General features: G+C 40.0%; 1 protein-coding gene across 1 annotated transcript in view; it reads right to left on the bottom strand.

The window, feature by feature from the left end:
• The window catches only part of SMOC2 (SPARC related modular calcium binding 2), a 169,464-nt gene that overhangs the window by 28,193 nt on the left and 123,598 nt on the right, over positions 1–17,673 (bottom strand). The window contains exons 8-9 of the mRNA XM_045009508.1: positions 16,305–16,491; positions 6,264–6,346 (exon numbers count right to left, since the gene is read on the bottom strand). Of these exons, the coding sequence (XP_044865443.1) occupies positions 6,264–6,346; positions 16,305–16,491 (270 nt within the window). The remainder of the gene's footprint in view (positions 1–6,263; positions 6,347–16,304; positions 16,492–17,673) is intronic.

Raw genomic sequence — 17,673 nt, 5'->3', positions numbered from 1 at the left:
ACAGGACAGCCAGGAAGCAAGAATACTGAAGATGAATTCTGAAGATGAATGAGAGTTACAGAGCCTTGAAAAATAACTACAGGCTTTGGCTTCCTGTATAACCTAAAGCCTAAACATCTAAAGTGTTACTATTTTTTATATCAAAAAATAGTAACACTTTGTTCTATTTTGTTTTGTTGTTGTATTTTCTGTTCTCTCTCTTCTTCAAGTACTCCTCTTTGATCTGCCCATGGTAAGATCAAGAAAATAATGATCAGCTTAATGAGATTAGAGCCAGATCCTCTTCCCAGCACAAATCCCAGCTAAACAGGCATAGGCTGATGAGGACAGAATCCTCTCCCCTGATTCAGCTGCTCTGGAGCTACTATTGCAGACTCAGAGAATGTAGGGCTTATGGCTGCTTCAGTCCCACACTGTGCTATGGTGTACGGAGCCTTGCTGAGCAATGCTCAGACTACTCCCCAGGAAGTATGGATACTCTGTGCAGACTCTCCATGTCCTCCCCACCCTGTGCAGTGAAACAATTATTCTACTGCATTCAGAATTTCCACAGCCCTCATTTGCCTCTGCAACCAAACCACATATTTCATACCTATCTTGCCCTATTGTCTTCAGCATTCTATTCCAAACTCGCTGTTCCTGTGATTTGTACCCAGTTTCAATGTGTGCAAAGGATAGAGCTGTCACTTTGTATCACTACATGCTATAGCTGTGGATTCAACTTTTAAATAAATAGACGGGTCTCAAACACAGACAGCATTTACCAGTTATGCAAGTTATCGGTCCTTCTCTTGCTAAGAAGATAGGTATAGGTCTCAGGAAGATAAGTATAGAGCTCAGGCAAAACACTTATCAACTTCACTGGCTGTTTTGCCAGGGAACTTCTAGATTGGGCCCCTCAGAGCTTAAGACTTAGTAACAGAAATGGATATTTAAAATATTAGCTCAGTCACTAAAAACATTGGTTACATCATAAAAATATAATCCTCGTACATTCACAATTCAGTGTGGAGAAAGAAGTGTGCCAGTTGAGCAATTGCCTTGACAATCAGAAGCTCATAGGAATATACTCTCTGTTTAGAGATATTCACTTAATTGATGCCTTTAAAAAGAAGCAAAGTACTAAGCATTAAAACACTTAAGAATGTGTCTGAAGACTGATTGCCATTCAATACTGGCACCATTCTACGTGGAGAGGAAGTGAAGATTAACTTATCCCTGTGAAACTATGGGATGAAAATGAATTGCCAACAACCAAAAAAAGCTGTACTTAGCTATGCCGCATTCCTACAAAACTTGAATCATGAGTTTTGTTCTGCACAGTATAAGCTGTTCAGGGCTAGGACTTGAAGCACCACATTAGAACAGTAAAGCCAGTGAAAAATTGTATGCCAAGAGTTGTCTTTTCAATTAATATGAATTACTGTTTTTCGGCCCTCATCAGAACATACTGTTCCCTTGTCCATATTTCACTTCCAAACTGTGAATTCAGAATTTAATCTAAGGGAGAACTTTTAAAAATCGAAGGGAAATTTTACTAGCTCAGATCCCTCTTATGCTGTGACTTTGCATGAACTCCACATATTAAACACTAAACCTTTCAGGTGCCAGTTAATCCACTTATATCGAGAGACAAATGTTGATCTTTTCTGAGAAGTGTCATAGGATCCTTTCTTCAAACTAATCTGATACCTAATCAGGAGCCAATATTCTAGCAGGAAGCATCTGGAGCTGCTCTTTTAGGAGAGCCAAGGTACAGCTAGGAAAGGTAAAACTATAACAGGTGAAATACTGATTTCATTTAAACCAATAATAATCCAGAATAATTGAAATGAAGTTAGTGAGCTAGTCTTGATTTCTACTGGTGTAACTGAGATCATCATCTGGCCCTAAGGAAATATTTGGAAATGAAGAATTAGATTAAAATATTAAAGCACAAATCAAAAAGGCACCTTCAGGATTTTTTTAGCACATGGATTTACTACATCTCCATATGAACCCAAACCAGTAGATTGTATTACAGTTTGAGAATTACCCTAACTAAAATTTCCCCCCAAATTAGCCCTTGCTATGAGGAGAAGTATCATGGCTATAGGAACTTTAAAAACAGTGTTAAAGAAAATGGAAATTTAAACAAACCAAAATTAAATGTAAACAATATTAATGGTCTTATTTAAAGCCACAAAACCATAGAAATTAAGAGTTAAATCTGAAAATCCAGGTTAATTATATTTCCTAGTTCATGCCCGTGTGCCTCACTATTTTTCCTTCACAAGATAATGTTACTTTTAGCTAAGAAATGTAATTATGGCCCAGACAGTCTCTCTCATGGTGTACCAGCTTGCTTGTTAGTTTTCAGGTGCCAATGATGAAGTCAAAAAAATTTCCACAGAAAGCAGATAGTTTTTGTGGTTGGGGAGAAATATTAGTCAGACCCAATTTTGTGACCAAAAAAAGAAAAAAAAAGTGTTGATGGAAAATTTTCAGTCACCTGTGTTCAGAAATATCTTCCACACCATCGAGTATTGTATTTCAAATTAGCATGTGTTCACATAGGGTGACATTCACTCCTATATAGAGGACTAGTACAAGGACTATGCACATCTTATGTCCTACATAAGTCCATATGAAGATGTGGAGTGTGTAGATACATGTATGAGATAAAACTTGACCTCATGTTGAGACTGGCAGATAAGCAAAACTACAGCACTTTGTACAGTTTGAGTTCTGAACAAAGTTCATTAAAACCAAAAGGCTTCTGCCACCCAGATTTTGGCAATGAGCATATTGACTGCTCATTCCCCATAGCAACACTCAGCTGTAATGTCATACACTTTCCAACTTTGAAAGCCAGAATATTTGATACTGGAATCTGCCAAACAACTTCTTGGGGGTAGCTTTGCATTACTGCTCAAACCATTCTCCCAGCTCCAATAAGTGATAAATGTGGTCACCCCTGCAACTCCTATGATATTGTGAAGAACACTCTGGAAATGGGTTTTCCGGGAATAGAAAGTTACAAAACTGCTGCTGCACTAGTTCATAAGATCACCCAAGGAAAACATCCTGAATGAATTAGAAAGTTAACACATCTATGTGGGTTATCATTCTTTGTTTTTTTTCTTTCATTATCAGACTCTGAAATGTTAACTTGTCACATTTGGAACCTATGTATCAAAAGGCTTTGGGGCATGTAATGGCAAACATCAGGGAGGGAGAAGAGCTATTTAAGCTAAAGGACAATGTTGTCATAGGAACAAATACATATAAACTGGCCATGAATAAATTTAGGCTAGAGATCAGAAGAAGGCTTCTATCCATCACAGGAGTGAGATTCTGAAACAGACTTTCAGTAGGAATAGTGGGGGCAAACAATTTAACTAGTTTTAAAATAGAGTTTGATACGTTTATGAATGGAATTATACAATGGGGTTGCCTGTGACTGCAGGGGACTGGACTCAGTGAGCCAGGAGGTTCCTTCCAGTCCTATGCCCCTCCGACATCAATACAAGTTATGTAAAGGCAGAACATTCTTGGATGAAATGGTAATACATTTTATAAAACTGTACGCAGGATTACAGAGTTTCTTTGATACTCACAAAGGGCCCAGTTCTACTGTTGTTACTCTAACTGAGTAGCACTTCTCCAAGACTAATTCCATTGTGTTCAGTGGGAGTACACTTCTGTGTAAATTCTCAGTAAGTGAAAGGATAGCAGACCTAGGCCCTTAAAGACCAGCTACCTACAGTGATCTTTCACTAGCTCAATGCGCTGCTAGATCCAAGTTTGTGTCTCATCTAAGTACTTTTCTTCCAGGGTGGTAGGTACAGAGACAGGGCCAGCATTATGAATAGACAGCTACATAAGAAGGAAAATCTGGGAGGGCTGGCAAAAGTGAGCAGCCATCGCTGGGGCAGTAGGTATCATGAGAGTCTCTCCGTGTTGGGGGTTGGGGAGCGCTATTGCCTACTGCAACTGATTGCAGAAATGGATTAGGGACAGCAAGAGTATCTGCTCATCAGTTGACCAACCTAGCCCTATGTGGTAATCCCAATGACAACATCACTTCCTTGTTTACATGAACTTTGAGCCTAAGCAAATTCTATGCTTGGTCAAGGTACACTACATATACTTCTTAATAGTGGGTGGAGAATATGCTGAAATATAAGAACTGGCATTCTTTTAGGAAAGCATGAGTTTAAAGCCCTGGTTCCAGATACCATCAGCCTTATTCTGTAGCATGCCTAGCCAGTCTGAGGCTTTGGAATGGTGTAAATCAGCATACCTCCACTGACATCAACAGAGCTATCCTGATTTATTCCAGCTGAGGAGGTGGCCAATTGTTTCTAACGGAAGTAGAGAAATAATGAATAGTAATGCAGCTGTTAAAATCTTGCTAATCAGCTGTTAAAATCTTGCATTGTGAGTAGCTGCACTGACTTCACCAGGACTACTTGTCTTTAGATTAAAATAGTACAAAGCTCTTGAAAGTCAAAGGTTATTTAAGGGTAAGCAACATAAATATAAGCAACCAAATCTGTGTCACATAGAATTCATAGTAATTATGAGTTCACATTGCAGCAGTGGCTTGTGGGATTAAAGCTGATAGAATGCAAAATGCAGTAGGGTGGAAGGAAAGAATCAAAAGCTCATTGCCTACTAAACCAAAATTACCGGGTGGAAGTTTACAGCATGGAAAGCTCTCTTAAATAGTCTCACTGGCAGAAAGTTCCTGTCTTTGGTCAAATCTTCATTATTGCACTGTATAAAAACACTGCCGGTCTGGGTAAAGAAGAGAAGTGTGAAAGCTGGCATTATCCCCCCTGGCAAAAGTTTCTTCAAAGATTTTTGCCAGCGATCAGAATGACCAGAGGCCACCATACTCAGCACTAAATATAAAATCTATTTCTTCAGCTTAGCTATCCAGAAATATATTCTTTACACACAGACACAATATGCAAAAGACCCACAATCAACTAACTATTCAAGTTTTATACCTACAAGCAGAGAAGGGTGCGAGTGTTGTTACTTCAAATTGAATTTCTTGGGAGTCACTAAATACTGGAGTAATTGGTGCCTTGGCCCCACTGAAGGCAATGGCCAGTCTCCTGCAGGCTTCAATAGGGGCAGGATAGTAAGTTATGGGTCAAAACAATTCCTGGAGTAACTATTGACGTTAGTGGAATTACACCCAGGATGAATTTGGCCCTATAGGTGAAATTCACCACTGTGAAGTAGGTCAGCCCAAGGCCTATTAACTACTTAAGTCCTATTTAAGCCCTATTTGAGGCCCTTGTGCTGGATTTCAATGTTTATCTTATGTGGCACTTAGATGTGCCCATCTAAAACCTGAACATTGCAAGCCCATTTTCGTAACAGAAACAGAGACAGGGCGTTTTGCAAGGAGTCATGAAATTCATTCTCCAGTCTCAAATTTCAGTAAAAATCAGGTTTTTGTATAGAGAGATACCATGAATGTTTTAAAAGAACACACATTATATACTTTCTTCCATAAAGAGCATAACATATAATTACTTATAGTCTACCCAGACATAATTTGCGTTTGTTGCTTCTATTTCTTTTCAAATTATACTTTGCAATTACATTTACTTTCTAGATAGGCAGTGCTAATGCACACTTTAATGAAGATGCCATTCAATGTTGAAGTTTATTCTTGACACAGTAAGCATTTAGACATTTCTGTGGGTGGTGAACAGAGAAGTTTCCCACAGCACACGCACAAATAAATCCCCCAGATTATTTGCTTGTTTCTGATTTCCTATTTTTGAATGATCCACAATTTCCTTTTTACAGCAGCTGATATCACAAAACCCAGTTGTCTAGACCTAATGTTTCACAAATACAACAAAGGCCTGATCCTGAATTGGTGGAAAAATGTGTATTGATGTCACTGTCTGCAGAATCAGGACCTGAGAAAGCAAATCTTACTACATCTTATAACATGTTTACACCCTTATTTACAGCCCCCTCAATTTAGGGTGACCAGACAGCAAGTGTGAAAAATCGGGACAGGGGGTGAGGGGTAATAGAAGCCTATATAAGAAAAGGACTAAAAAATCGGGACATCTGGTCACCCTACCTCAATTCAAAACTCCACTCTCAGGCTTCAGTCAATGACTGACCAATGTAGCAACACCCTGGCATTTATTTATTTAGGCCATTGGTAAGGAACTCCCCCCTAGTTATTGCAGTGGTTAAACACCATTGAAATGTGTGCTGCAAAACTCATCTATTACACTGACCTTGAAGCTGGCGTCCTTTGTACAAATCCTTTGTTTTGGTTGGATGAGCTCTGGCACTGTTATCGCACTTAGGTTGTTCATATCTACAGGGAAAGCAAAGAGAAGAAAAAACAAACTTAAATCAACTTAAATTAGATTTATTCTTCTTTCGAACTCTATATGGTTACACTGAAATTATACCTCATTTGTTCAGAGCCAAAACTGTGTAATTTTATTTTCATTACAGTCGTACACAAGGATATAGACAGAAGTGAAATGATACATAGTGTTGATATTCCAAAGACCTCATTGCAAATATTAATTCATTCATCCTCACAACACCACAAAAGTATGAGTGAGCCCATTATACTGATCGGGAAACTGAGGAAACAAGGCAGCGAAGAAACATTAGGAAACCTAATAAAAAAAGAAAAGTAGGTTTCTCCCACCTACCAGAACACTGGTGTAGAAAGCTGTAAACCATATAACACATTTGGCAGCTGGCATGTTATTCAGGTTGTGATGTTCCTGAAAAACAATTTTAGCCTCACCCTCCCCCCCCAACAACCTGGTACTGTGCTTGGTAGATATTACAGTACTAAAATTGTGTATTACTGTATTGTGACTAGAACAAACATTAGCTTATGTAAGAAAGGCTGACCTCTAATCACTAGCAGTGACAGAAAAGTCTGGAGGACGAGGAGATGTGTTGGGATGGTTTGAACTGGAGAGTGGAATGGACTTAGCTGTTCTTCAGTTATTGCTTGATACATGATATGTCTTGTCTCTTTCTTAGACATTTAATTAATGCAAGCCTGTGAGTCACGGATGGTAACAAGAAACCCTGTGCTATTTGTATCGCCTCTACAAGTAGACGTATCAAATGCCACCAACTGTGCTGTCTTCCTCATGGTCTTGTAATAGATGCTATACAATGAAGTATATCTATTCTGCATTTACAACCACATCCCCATCTTCAGATGCAACATGTTGTGAGTCTTGATGCTTCCTGCTGCTACTACCAGTCTATTAGCACAGTTACAGGTGACACAGCCTGCACTGTAGGAGTATGTTTTAGCAGGAATGTTGTAAGCAAGAGACAAGAAGTAATTTTTCCGCTGTACTCAGCGCTGATTAGGCTTCAACTGGAGTGCTGGGTGCCACATTTCAGGAAAGATGTGAACAAATTGGAGAAAGTTCAGAGAAGAGTAACAAAAATGATTCAAGGTCTAGAAAACATGAGCTGTGAGGGAAGGTTGAAAAAAATTGGGTTTGTTTAGTCTGGAAAAGAGAAGACTGAGAGGGGACATAACAGTTTCAAGTACATAAAAGGTTGTTACAAGGAGGAGGGAGAAAAATAGTTCTCCTTAACCTCTGAGGACAGGACAAGAAGCAATGGGCTTAAATTGCAGCAAGGGCAGTTTAGGTTGAACATTAGGAAAAACTTCCTGTCAGGGTGATTAAGCACTGGAACAAATTGCCTATGGATGTTGTGAAATCTCCCATCATTGGAGATTTTTAAGAGCAGGTTAGACAAACACCTGTCAGGGATGGTCTAGATAATAGTTAGTCCTTCCATGAGTGCAGGGGACTGGACTAGAAGACCTCTCGAGGTCTCTTCCAGTCCTACAATTCTATGCTGATATTTCAAATGCCAACAATATTTGCGTCGTGAATGTGATAGCTACATTGTACTTAAGTATAGCTGGATCTATGCCTCTGCCACCACCAGCTTGGAGGGCATGCCAACAATAAGAAGGTTCAGGGCAAAGCAAAAAGTCAGATCCTTGGCCACCACCGCCTCTAGTTGCAGGTGATATAACTTAGAGCAGCTCTGTAGCTCAGCCTCTGTCCAGTCTAGTAACAGGGGACCAGAAAGGTGGCAGTGGCACAGAGCCACCTTCCAATCCTCCATCCCAAGCTGTACTGTGTGTAAACTTGACACACCTGGGGATTGATCCCACCAAATTTTATCAGTCCTCACTCTCACACTGCTCACATCCTTCCAAAATTCAGAATACCATCCTGGGGCAGCCTCTTGTGTGTCTTAAACCAAAACTCTGGAATAACTAAAGAAGATACAAAGCATGATTCATTCCTGCCTTGCACATTTTGCTACTATTCTGAGTTGTTAGCATTGTATACTGACTTGAAAAATAAGTGACAATACTAATAAATCCACCCTGTGTTTTGCACTGAGGCCAGTTTAGTGAGTGCTTGCAACAATATTCATACAACACAGAATGGTAAACTGTCCGTATTTTATGAGCCTCCCTATGGAGTCTCGGTGCCCTGATTTAAGAAGTTCCCAATAAATGGATAGGGGCACAACTAACTGGTGAAATATCAAACAGGAAAAGAATTTCCATCATACTCAATAGGAAAACTGTGTGTACTGGGGCTCTGTAACTACACGTTTGGGTCTTCCAGTGCTACTGGAATTGCCACAAGAACTGAATGTGGAAAGCACTGTTGCCATTTTTTTAAAACCAAAAGAGGGACTGGTTACACTATGGCATTTACAATAAAGCTGTTTAATTTGTTGCCTCAGAGTGTATTGAACTATCTTAGCATTCTGCAGGTTCGGGGTTACAATTTCCTCTCTCTCTCTCTCTCTCTCTCTCTCTCTCTCTCTCTCTCTCTCTCTCTCTCTCACACACACACACACACACACACACACACACACACACACACACACACACACACACACACACCCCCTGATTTTCCATTGCCTTGCACCTTGTGTAATCATTTATACCTGTGGAAAGTGGGGGTAAAACACTACCAGATCAGAAAAGTAGAATTGTACACCCACTTTGCACTGGGTACAAAGCAGAGAAGAATCAGGTCTTCTGCCTTTTGGTTCCGATCCCATGATTTTATCAATCTATTGTCCCTTCATTAAACACAAAATGCAGATAAGAAACTTGTATAAATTCTATTTAAAAGAGGATCTCTTTCTGCTTCCCTTTTACCTGTCTTTAACTCTTGGTGTGCCATTGGAATCCCAAGTGAAAGCTCACAGACAATGTAAGAAAATGGGGCTTTGATCACGCTGCTGGCTGTGGATTACATATCAGTGTCAGACCTGATTCACTAGCAGTTACTGTGAGATTTAGTCCCCCTTCACAAATGACAATCCAAGAAATGTGAGCTGTGGCAAGAAAGACGGCTGCTTTTACCATTGACTGATTAGGAGGAATGACACCTGGCAACCAGTCATGATGTAAGCACCGTGGACCAAAGCTGCTCCCACAGTTTAAAAAGCCTGTTTCTCACCAACATACAGTACATAAGACAGGGTATTTCGGCTCTGCATGGTGTTACACAGCACATGGGAAACTCCCACCACCTGCATGGTGATACAGCTACAGCTGCTTGGTGCCCTATTTGTATTAGTTTGCAAAAGTGGCCAAAATAGAGACGAAAGATGCTAGAAGCTATAACAGCCCAACCAAGTCTAATTATTTCATTTCATGCCACTTCATGGTTTGCTTCTCAGACATATTCCTCCCCAAAATAGATTATTCCGATGCCCAAGATTTCGACTGAACTATTAACCAGTCATATAATGAAATATCATAGAATCACAGAACTGGAAGGGACTTCGAGAGGTTATCTAGTCCAGTCCCCTGCACTCAAGGCAGGACTAAGTATTATCTAGACCATCCCTGACAGGGAGCTTGTCTAACCTGCTCTTAAAAATCCCCAGTGATGTAGATTCCACCACCTCCCTAGGCAATTTATTCCAGTGCTTAACTACTCTGACAGTTAGGGTAGGTCCATACTTACCCGCCGGGTCGACGCGGAGAGTTCGACTTCTCGGAGTTCGAACTATCGCGTCTAATCTAGACGCGATAGTTCGAACTCCGAACGTGCTTCCGTCGACTCTGGAACTCCACCACCGCGAACGGCGGTGGCGGAGTTGACGGGGGAGCCGCGGACTTCGATCCCGCGGCGTCTGGACAGGTAGGAAATTCGAACTAAGGTAGTTCGACTTCAGCAACGCTATTCACGTAGCTGAAGTCGCGTACCTTAGTTCGATACCCCCCCCCCCGTAGTGTAGACCAGGCCTTAGGAAGTTTTTCCTAATGTCCAAACTAAACTGCCCTTGCTGCAATTTAAGCCCATTGCTGCTTCACCTATCCTTAGAGTTAAGAACAATTTTTCTCCCTCCTCCTTGTAACAACCTTTTATGGTCTTGAAAACACTTCCCCTCTCTGCCTTCTCTTCTCCAGACTAAACAAACCATTTTTTTCAATCTTTCTTCCTAGGTCATGTTTTCTAGACCTTTAATCATTTTTGTTGCTGTTCTCTGGACTTTCTCCAATTTGTCCACATCTTTCCTAAAATGTGGCGCCCAGAATTGGACACAATACTCCAGTTGAGGCCTAATCAGCACGGAGTCGAGCGGAAGAATTACTTCTCATGTCTTGCTTACAATATTCCTGCAAATACATCTCAGAAAGATGTTTGCTTATTTTTGCAACAGCATTACATTGTTGACTCATATTTAGCTTGTGATCCATATGTTGTGGTACAGTAAGACAGGCCTTTAACTGAACCCAAACTGAATCTTTATTAAGACTCATAAAAATTTGATAACTTTTTTCTGCTTCCTCCCCCCTCTTATGAGAAGCCCCTAGAATTGAACAGATGACTATCACTTTTCTACTTTTTTGTTTGTATTATCCTATTGAATTTAATAGAGAACTATTCTCCGGCTATACAATTCTGTAGGATAGTTCACAAAACCTCTAGAAAATATATAATCAAATTTGATAGAGTTTTCAATTAATTTCAGTAGAACCTCATTACATTTCTACAGAATTCTATTGGTTTCATCCCTATTTTCTATAGAGCTGTTCTGTACATGTTTCTTTCCATTTCTATGTTCCACGCCACTTTTTTGTTTCAGCTGGGACATGGAGGAGGAAGTACAAAGGCTCTTTAAATAAAAATCAGCATTTATAGCAGTTGCATGCGTCTAAGATCACCTCAATGGTTCCACATGGTCAATATGGGAGGCACCTTTAATACCTGTGTGATAACTGGCACGTGTTGACATTTTAATGATTTCTAACACTGCATGTTCTCAGTAGATTTTCAGCACCATTTTGTGATCAAAGAACCTTTTGGTGCTTTTCTGACTGAACTCACAAATGCTTTTTTAGATTCTTTCAACTATAGTCTAGTTGTTTAAAAATCACCTACAATTGGTAAAATCCTTTCATCGTGTTAGAAGTTCTCAATAGTTATAGGCTTAAATCTTGCAAACAGTTATATGTGTGACTAGTCCCATAAACTTCAATGGGATTACTTATGTGAGTAAGTGCTAGCATGTGCATGTGTTTGCAGGATCAAGGCCATAGGTTGCAATGACAAGGCATAACAAGGTTAATATTAAAGTTGCTTCACCTTAACTCATAAATCCCATTTTTTGTTAGTTTATATCTCATCCATCTCACTTTGACATGGTAAGGTTAAAGGTCATAGTTTAAAAAAAATCATTAGTCTGCAGAAGAGAAGAGTGAGGGGGAATTTGATAGCAGCCTTCAACTACCTGAAAGGGGGTTCCAAAGAGGATGGAGCTAGGCTGTTCTCAGTGGTGGCAGATGACAGAACAAGGAGTAATGGTCTCAAGTTGCAGTGGGGGAAGTCTAGGTTGGATATTTGGAAACACTATTTCACTAGGAGGGTGGTGAAGCACTTGAATGGGTTACCTAGGGAGCCAGTGGAATCTCCTTCCTTAGAGGTTTTTAAGGCCTGGCTTGACAAAGCCCTAGCTGGGATGATTTAGTTGGTGTTGGTCCTGCTTTGAGCAGGGAATTGGACTAGATGACCCCCCTGAGGTCTCTTTCAACCTGATATTCTGATTCTATTACTAATAAGATCATAGATTACAATTAATTTTTAAAATCTAGTATGCTTTTCATCTTTTACTGTGTGCTCTATGTTTAATTTTTACATTTCACTCAGCTCAGAGAAACTATATGAGGGCTCTTTCTGGGGAATTATACTTTCAGATTCTCACGCATTACTTCAAATCTGCAGCATCTGAATTTACAGCACTTCAGGGGAAAGCTTAAATTCTAAACAAACAAGTGTGCCTTTTTATATAAGGATTTGGAAAAAAACACTCTTCTACCTCCCCTGTCCATACTTGCACACACTCATTCTGCCTCCCTAAAATTTTAGATTTAATACTACATATGGTAGCTCAACTTATTAGAAATACCCCTGTTACACATGCTTCCAGTGACCATATACACCCAATTATATCTTAAAATGTCTAACTGAAATGCATTTATCTGATTTTCATCAAACTATTCATTTTAAAAGCATCACAAACTTTACAACGTCCTGAAACTCTGCTAGCCATGAGAACAACATACAACTATTCTGACTCTTCATTGTAGGACAGGATGAAACAGTGAGACATTTTTTCCTCTTCAGTGCTTAATTTATCTTCACAGTATCTGATGAAAGTTTATTGAATTGTCCAGTGGCCCATCAGATAAAGTTTTTGCTCCAGGAAGGTGCAATGCAATTTCATGCCCATGTGAGTGTATCTCCTATGAGTGAAAAAGGCACTTTTTTTGAACAACGGGAATAGAAGCTGCTTTGATGGCAGGCGTAGAATTCAGCTCTCTGATGGATGACCTCTTCAATCAGCCAGGGAAAGAGTGAAAGAGAAATCTTTGAGTGGTGCACACTAATGTAGTACCTGGCAACGAGCCTGATCCCTGATTAATCTGATACCCTGCTCTGCATTTCCTTCCTCTTCCCCTCCCCCTTATTATTAGTGCTCTGTGCCTACACTTTCTCCTCTGCCATCTGCACTTTTGCCCTATTGGCTTAGGTTTATCGTAAATACAAATGCAGTACATCATATATAATCTAAATCTATAAAGCAAAATAGGTGTTAAAATACTGTAGCATGAAAGGTCTGATTTTAACCCTGAAAGGCAATAAAACTGTCATCTTCTTTTGTCAATCTCTCACCAAATGTCCCAGCTGAGCCTACGGAAAAGTAGCTGCACTGAGACCCAATGAAAGAGGATATTAAATACAAGAAGCTGGGGACAACAGGGTGGCAGAGGGATGGAATGACAGGTTTATATTGGAAAGGGGACATTGCCAGGTTAAAAGTCATAAATTAAAAAGCACTACTCTGTTCCTCACATGCTTAACTTTCAGTAAGTGTTTGCAAGGTCAAGGCTTTTTTTCACTGTTTATGATATTTGTTTTCTTATTGTGTGAACTTCACACAATGTAGAAAATGTAAGAGTGTAGTCAGTTTCCCATTTGCTTACAGTCTTTTGTTAGTTCCTCTCATTTCAGGTATTAGCACAATTTTTTTTAATGGTCAGGTTAAAAGAACATTAGGGGAACGTTTGTTTGTTTAAAAAAAAAAACCATTTACACTTGGTTGGTTTATTTTTTAAACCAGAGACATTTCCACTGGTCTTAGGTTTTGTCCTAGCAGGTTTTTTCATGTTCAGCCTCACTGAGTTCTTTTGCACTTCTTTGCAGCAGACTTACTAATGTTATTGCCAGGAAGCTCTTGTCTTTAATTTATTTTGTTAATTTCCCATTCTACCTACTAGTGTAGTCAAAGGTAAATGAGAAATGGATAAACTCCCTTTATCTGCATTTGAGGAACATGGAGTTTAGGGTAGGTTATTTTACCTACTTTTTCTTTTTTTACCACTGATTCCACCATCTTTTTTTTATTTCAACAGTGCTACCTCTTTTCTGGAACGCTTTCATTGACAACTGATCATTCCTTGGCTTCAAAATGATGGGGACAGTCAATCGTTGGGGGTAACGTGCTCTTACCCCATCCCTTCATGTTATCTGACAGATTTAATTAGACCCATTATTTATTGTAAAAGCAGCAAAGAATCCTGTGGCACCTTATAGACTAACAGACGTTTTGCAGCATGAGCTTTTGTGGGTGAATACCCACTTCTTCGGATGCAATTTATTGTGGTGACCAAAGTACTCTAAGTGCATTAGATGTGAAACATTTAAGCACTCATTCACACACTCTTGTATTCATAGCACAAACAAGTATGGCAACAAATTGATATGCCAACAACTGCCAGCTCCTGTGTATTCTGTGGTGTTCTCCACTAACAACTCTACAGATTTTCAAAGAGTGTTTTTCTTTCTTGCCTACTGTCCTTGGTGTTAGTCCTTTGTCTTGGATTTCTATTTTCTTTCTTATAGTCATTCCTCCGATTTGCATTTTGAATGGAAAGGTTTGATGGGAAGATCAGATGCACCATTTTTCACAAGTCCTTACTACTCATCTAGTACCATGCCTCAGGAAAGAGCTCCTGAGTTAAAAGAACATTGATTTCAACCCCCCTCCCCAACTCCAATCAGCAGAAAGAAAATCATGGGATAAAGAAATTTGCCTGCTGTTCAGCTCTTATTAATCATGTGCAGTGCTCACTTCATTGAAGACTCCCCACAGACCAATGGAGGAAAAGGATCCCCATCTCTCAAACTGTCAGTTCTGCCAATTCTCTTCCCTTCTTTTCCAGAGAGGTAATAGGACAAACATTGATATGAAAGACACATTTTGTACCAAAATGATGAGCCCTGGAGGAGGTGCAGGGGTTGGGGAGAGGAGAGATTTGCATGAAATGTTTGGCTACAGTAAAAAATATAATATGAAAGGAAGCAATATGAATAAAATGTAACTGCTACCCTATGAAGCAGAAGTCACATGAAGCATTACCAGAAAGATACAGGAAAGATTAGGTTTGATTAATCCAACCTGAAGCTGTGTAGAAACTTCAGTTTCTGACTGGAGAGAGCAATAAAGAAGGTCCTCGGAAATGGACTGTACACATGAGCTGAGGCAAAGAAAGCTGCACTGGCTCCAAAGTTAAAACAAAACAGAAATGTCACCAACAAGTGGATCATGGCAAAATGATTTTTTAACGAGAAATAAAGAGAGAGAGACCAGGAGCAGGACTGTTTCTAAGCAGACTACATGTTTACAGGTTCTGTGGGAACATCAGAAGTGCTGATCATACAGTTTCAGGGCCAATCTTGGTAATTCAATTTGACAGTTTAAGGATTGTAGCTTGCAAAGGATGAGAAGTAGGAGATTGCCAGTGACCGTAGGTTCCTCCTACGTAGGCTAAGTGTCTGCACAGTGCAGGCGTGGTCCAGTCTATTGCATAAACAGACATCAAAACAACTTGATACACTGTCAATAAACCAGTGCTCCAAGAACATAAAAGATTGCACTGGATTACATTCTTAGGGAGCAATCAGTTTCATAAACATTGTTCTCCATGCATCTTATGTAACGGTCAAAAAATAACTTTTGACCAAGCCATGAAAAGGTCAATGCTTGCATCAGGCTGTACACATTGCCCTGGTTTTAAATGTGCTTTCTATAGTCTTCCTGCAGGAGCCAAACCTCAATAAGCGGCCTAAATAACTTCCTTTGGAATCCGATATTCACCCTGAATGCATCTGCTCGATGTGGCTCAGAACACTTTACCATGTATTCGGCTCAGCTAAGAGGAGTGAATTCCAAGCTTCTATTAATAACATACTAAAATGATATTTCGTCTCTCTAGTGGCTTCAAGGCAATTGTTCCATTGAAGCTTGTCCGATGAAAATAGCTGTGGGGACTGCCAGAGAAACATTTCTGATGTTGGTTTTGGTTTCTTACATGGACAATGTCAACTGGCTCTTTCATCATCATACTGCAAGAAAGCGGGGCTTACTCTGTGCTGACTCTTTCCCAGCTTCCACCCTGTAGTTTCTCAGCATGAATTAAGAGGAATATAGGGGAAGGGAAGAATGGAGATACCCACATGCTGACCATGACATTGCAGTCAGAGTCAGCAGCTGGACACCAAGTCTAACACTTTGACAGTTCTTAATCCAGAATGCCAAAATCCTTAGCTGGTGTAAATTCAGTCTATTTCCATTGCCATTGGAGCTATGCCAATATACGCCTGCTGAGCTTCTGGCCCCATAAGCCTCTCCAGGGATGTATGAAAACATCACAACCCCTAATGCCTTACCTAGTTGATGTACCAGGGATGGGACGTCCTGTGTCTACAAGAACACACCAGCAGTAGCCTGTGGAAGGATGACACTGCACGGGCTTGTAAAGGCCACCCTGAGCGCACTCTGGAATGAACACATTGTCTTTTTGGGGTTGTTTAGCTTCCTCCAGTGCTGACTGAAGTTCTTGATCACACGACGATGCTGTCAGAAAGAAACAGGTGAAATGTTGATGAGGATATGGAAAGCATCCTCAGGGTGAATGGAGTGATGGATAGATAAACCCTTAGCTATGTGCTATTACATGTAAGGACTTTGTTGGATAAGACTTGTTGCAATAATACTTTGCATTTCCTGGACTCAAATTTCAGATGTGTTATGCACTCTGCCTTGCCCCCTCTCACCCCTGGCAAGCCTCTCCCCACCCCAAACCATGACAGCTCTACACTACCCTAAGATTCTCCTTTGCTAGGGGGAATTCTTGGATACCCAATTACTGCTGCTTTCTTTGCCACCTTTTAGAATGTTTTTCGAGGGGTGGGAAGTGAAGGTGGGTAAAATTTTCTTTTTATAGATCATTGGGAAATGTGCCAGAATCAAAATTTTAAAATTCCATGTACATGAATTCACTTCTTTTGTAATTTTATATTCTGCTCCTTGATTTCAGCTAAGGAATGAAAAGAGACACTTAAAGTACAATGCAGATTTTTTTTTCTCTCTTGTTGGTGAAAAGTGATGTGTTTGCAGCCCTGGAGACCAAAGACCTCTGGTTATCCACATAAGAAGTAGAGGCAGTACAAGCCTCCCACCCTGCACCAACAGTTCTTCTCCGGAGGGACCACACTTTGGAGGAATATGAGGGTAGCTCTGTCTTCATGCCCATTCAGTCCGTGGCCTTTCTGCTGCAACTGTGAACGAGGGGGCCCATGGTGGGTGTAGTTTCTGGACAGCTGCTCAATAGGAAATGCACTAATATCACCAATTTATTTCATATTTGCCATTACAGAGCCATTAGATGAGAATGATTTTTTATCACTACCAAACTGGTCCAGATTCAGACTTGAGAAATCAAAATATCTCATTGACAATAACTTGAGCTATTCAGTCCCCCAGGAGCTTTAAAATAATGCTGTATTTTGGAGCATTATCTCAAAGTTTAAAGGGTTAAAAAACTATTAGTTCTGTGATATTCCTGTCAATCTAGTGAACAAAAACTAAACACAATGAATAAATGCTAATGACATATGTGGTAAATGCACTACAATCATAGGAATTCCTGATAAAATAGATTGAAATTCTAACAATCCTAAACTAGCTAATTATGTCCAGTGAAATATCCAGTCACTATTCTAGGTGGCCACAGAAATCTAATACACGGTAAATTAT

The sequence above is a fragment of the Mauremys mutica genome, chromosome 3 (assembly GCF_020497125.1).
Source record: "Mauremys mutica isolate MM-2020 ecotype Southern chromosome 3, ASM2049712v1, whole genome shotgun sequence".
In the NCBI taxonomy this organism is placed as follows: Eukaryota; Metazoa; Chordata; order Testudines; family Geoemydidae; genus Mauremys; species Mauremys mutica.
The sequence above is the reverse complement of the archived record's forward strand: the minus strand, read 5'-3'. Positions and strand labels throughout refer to the sequence as shown.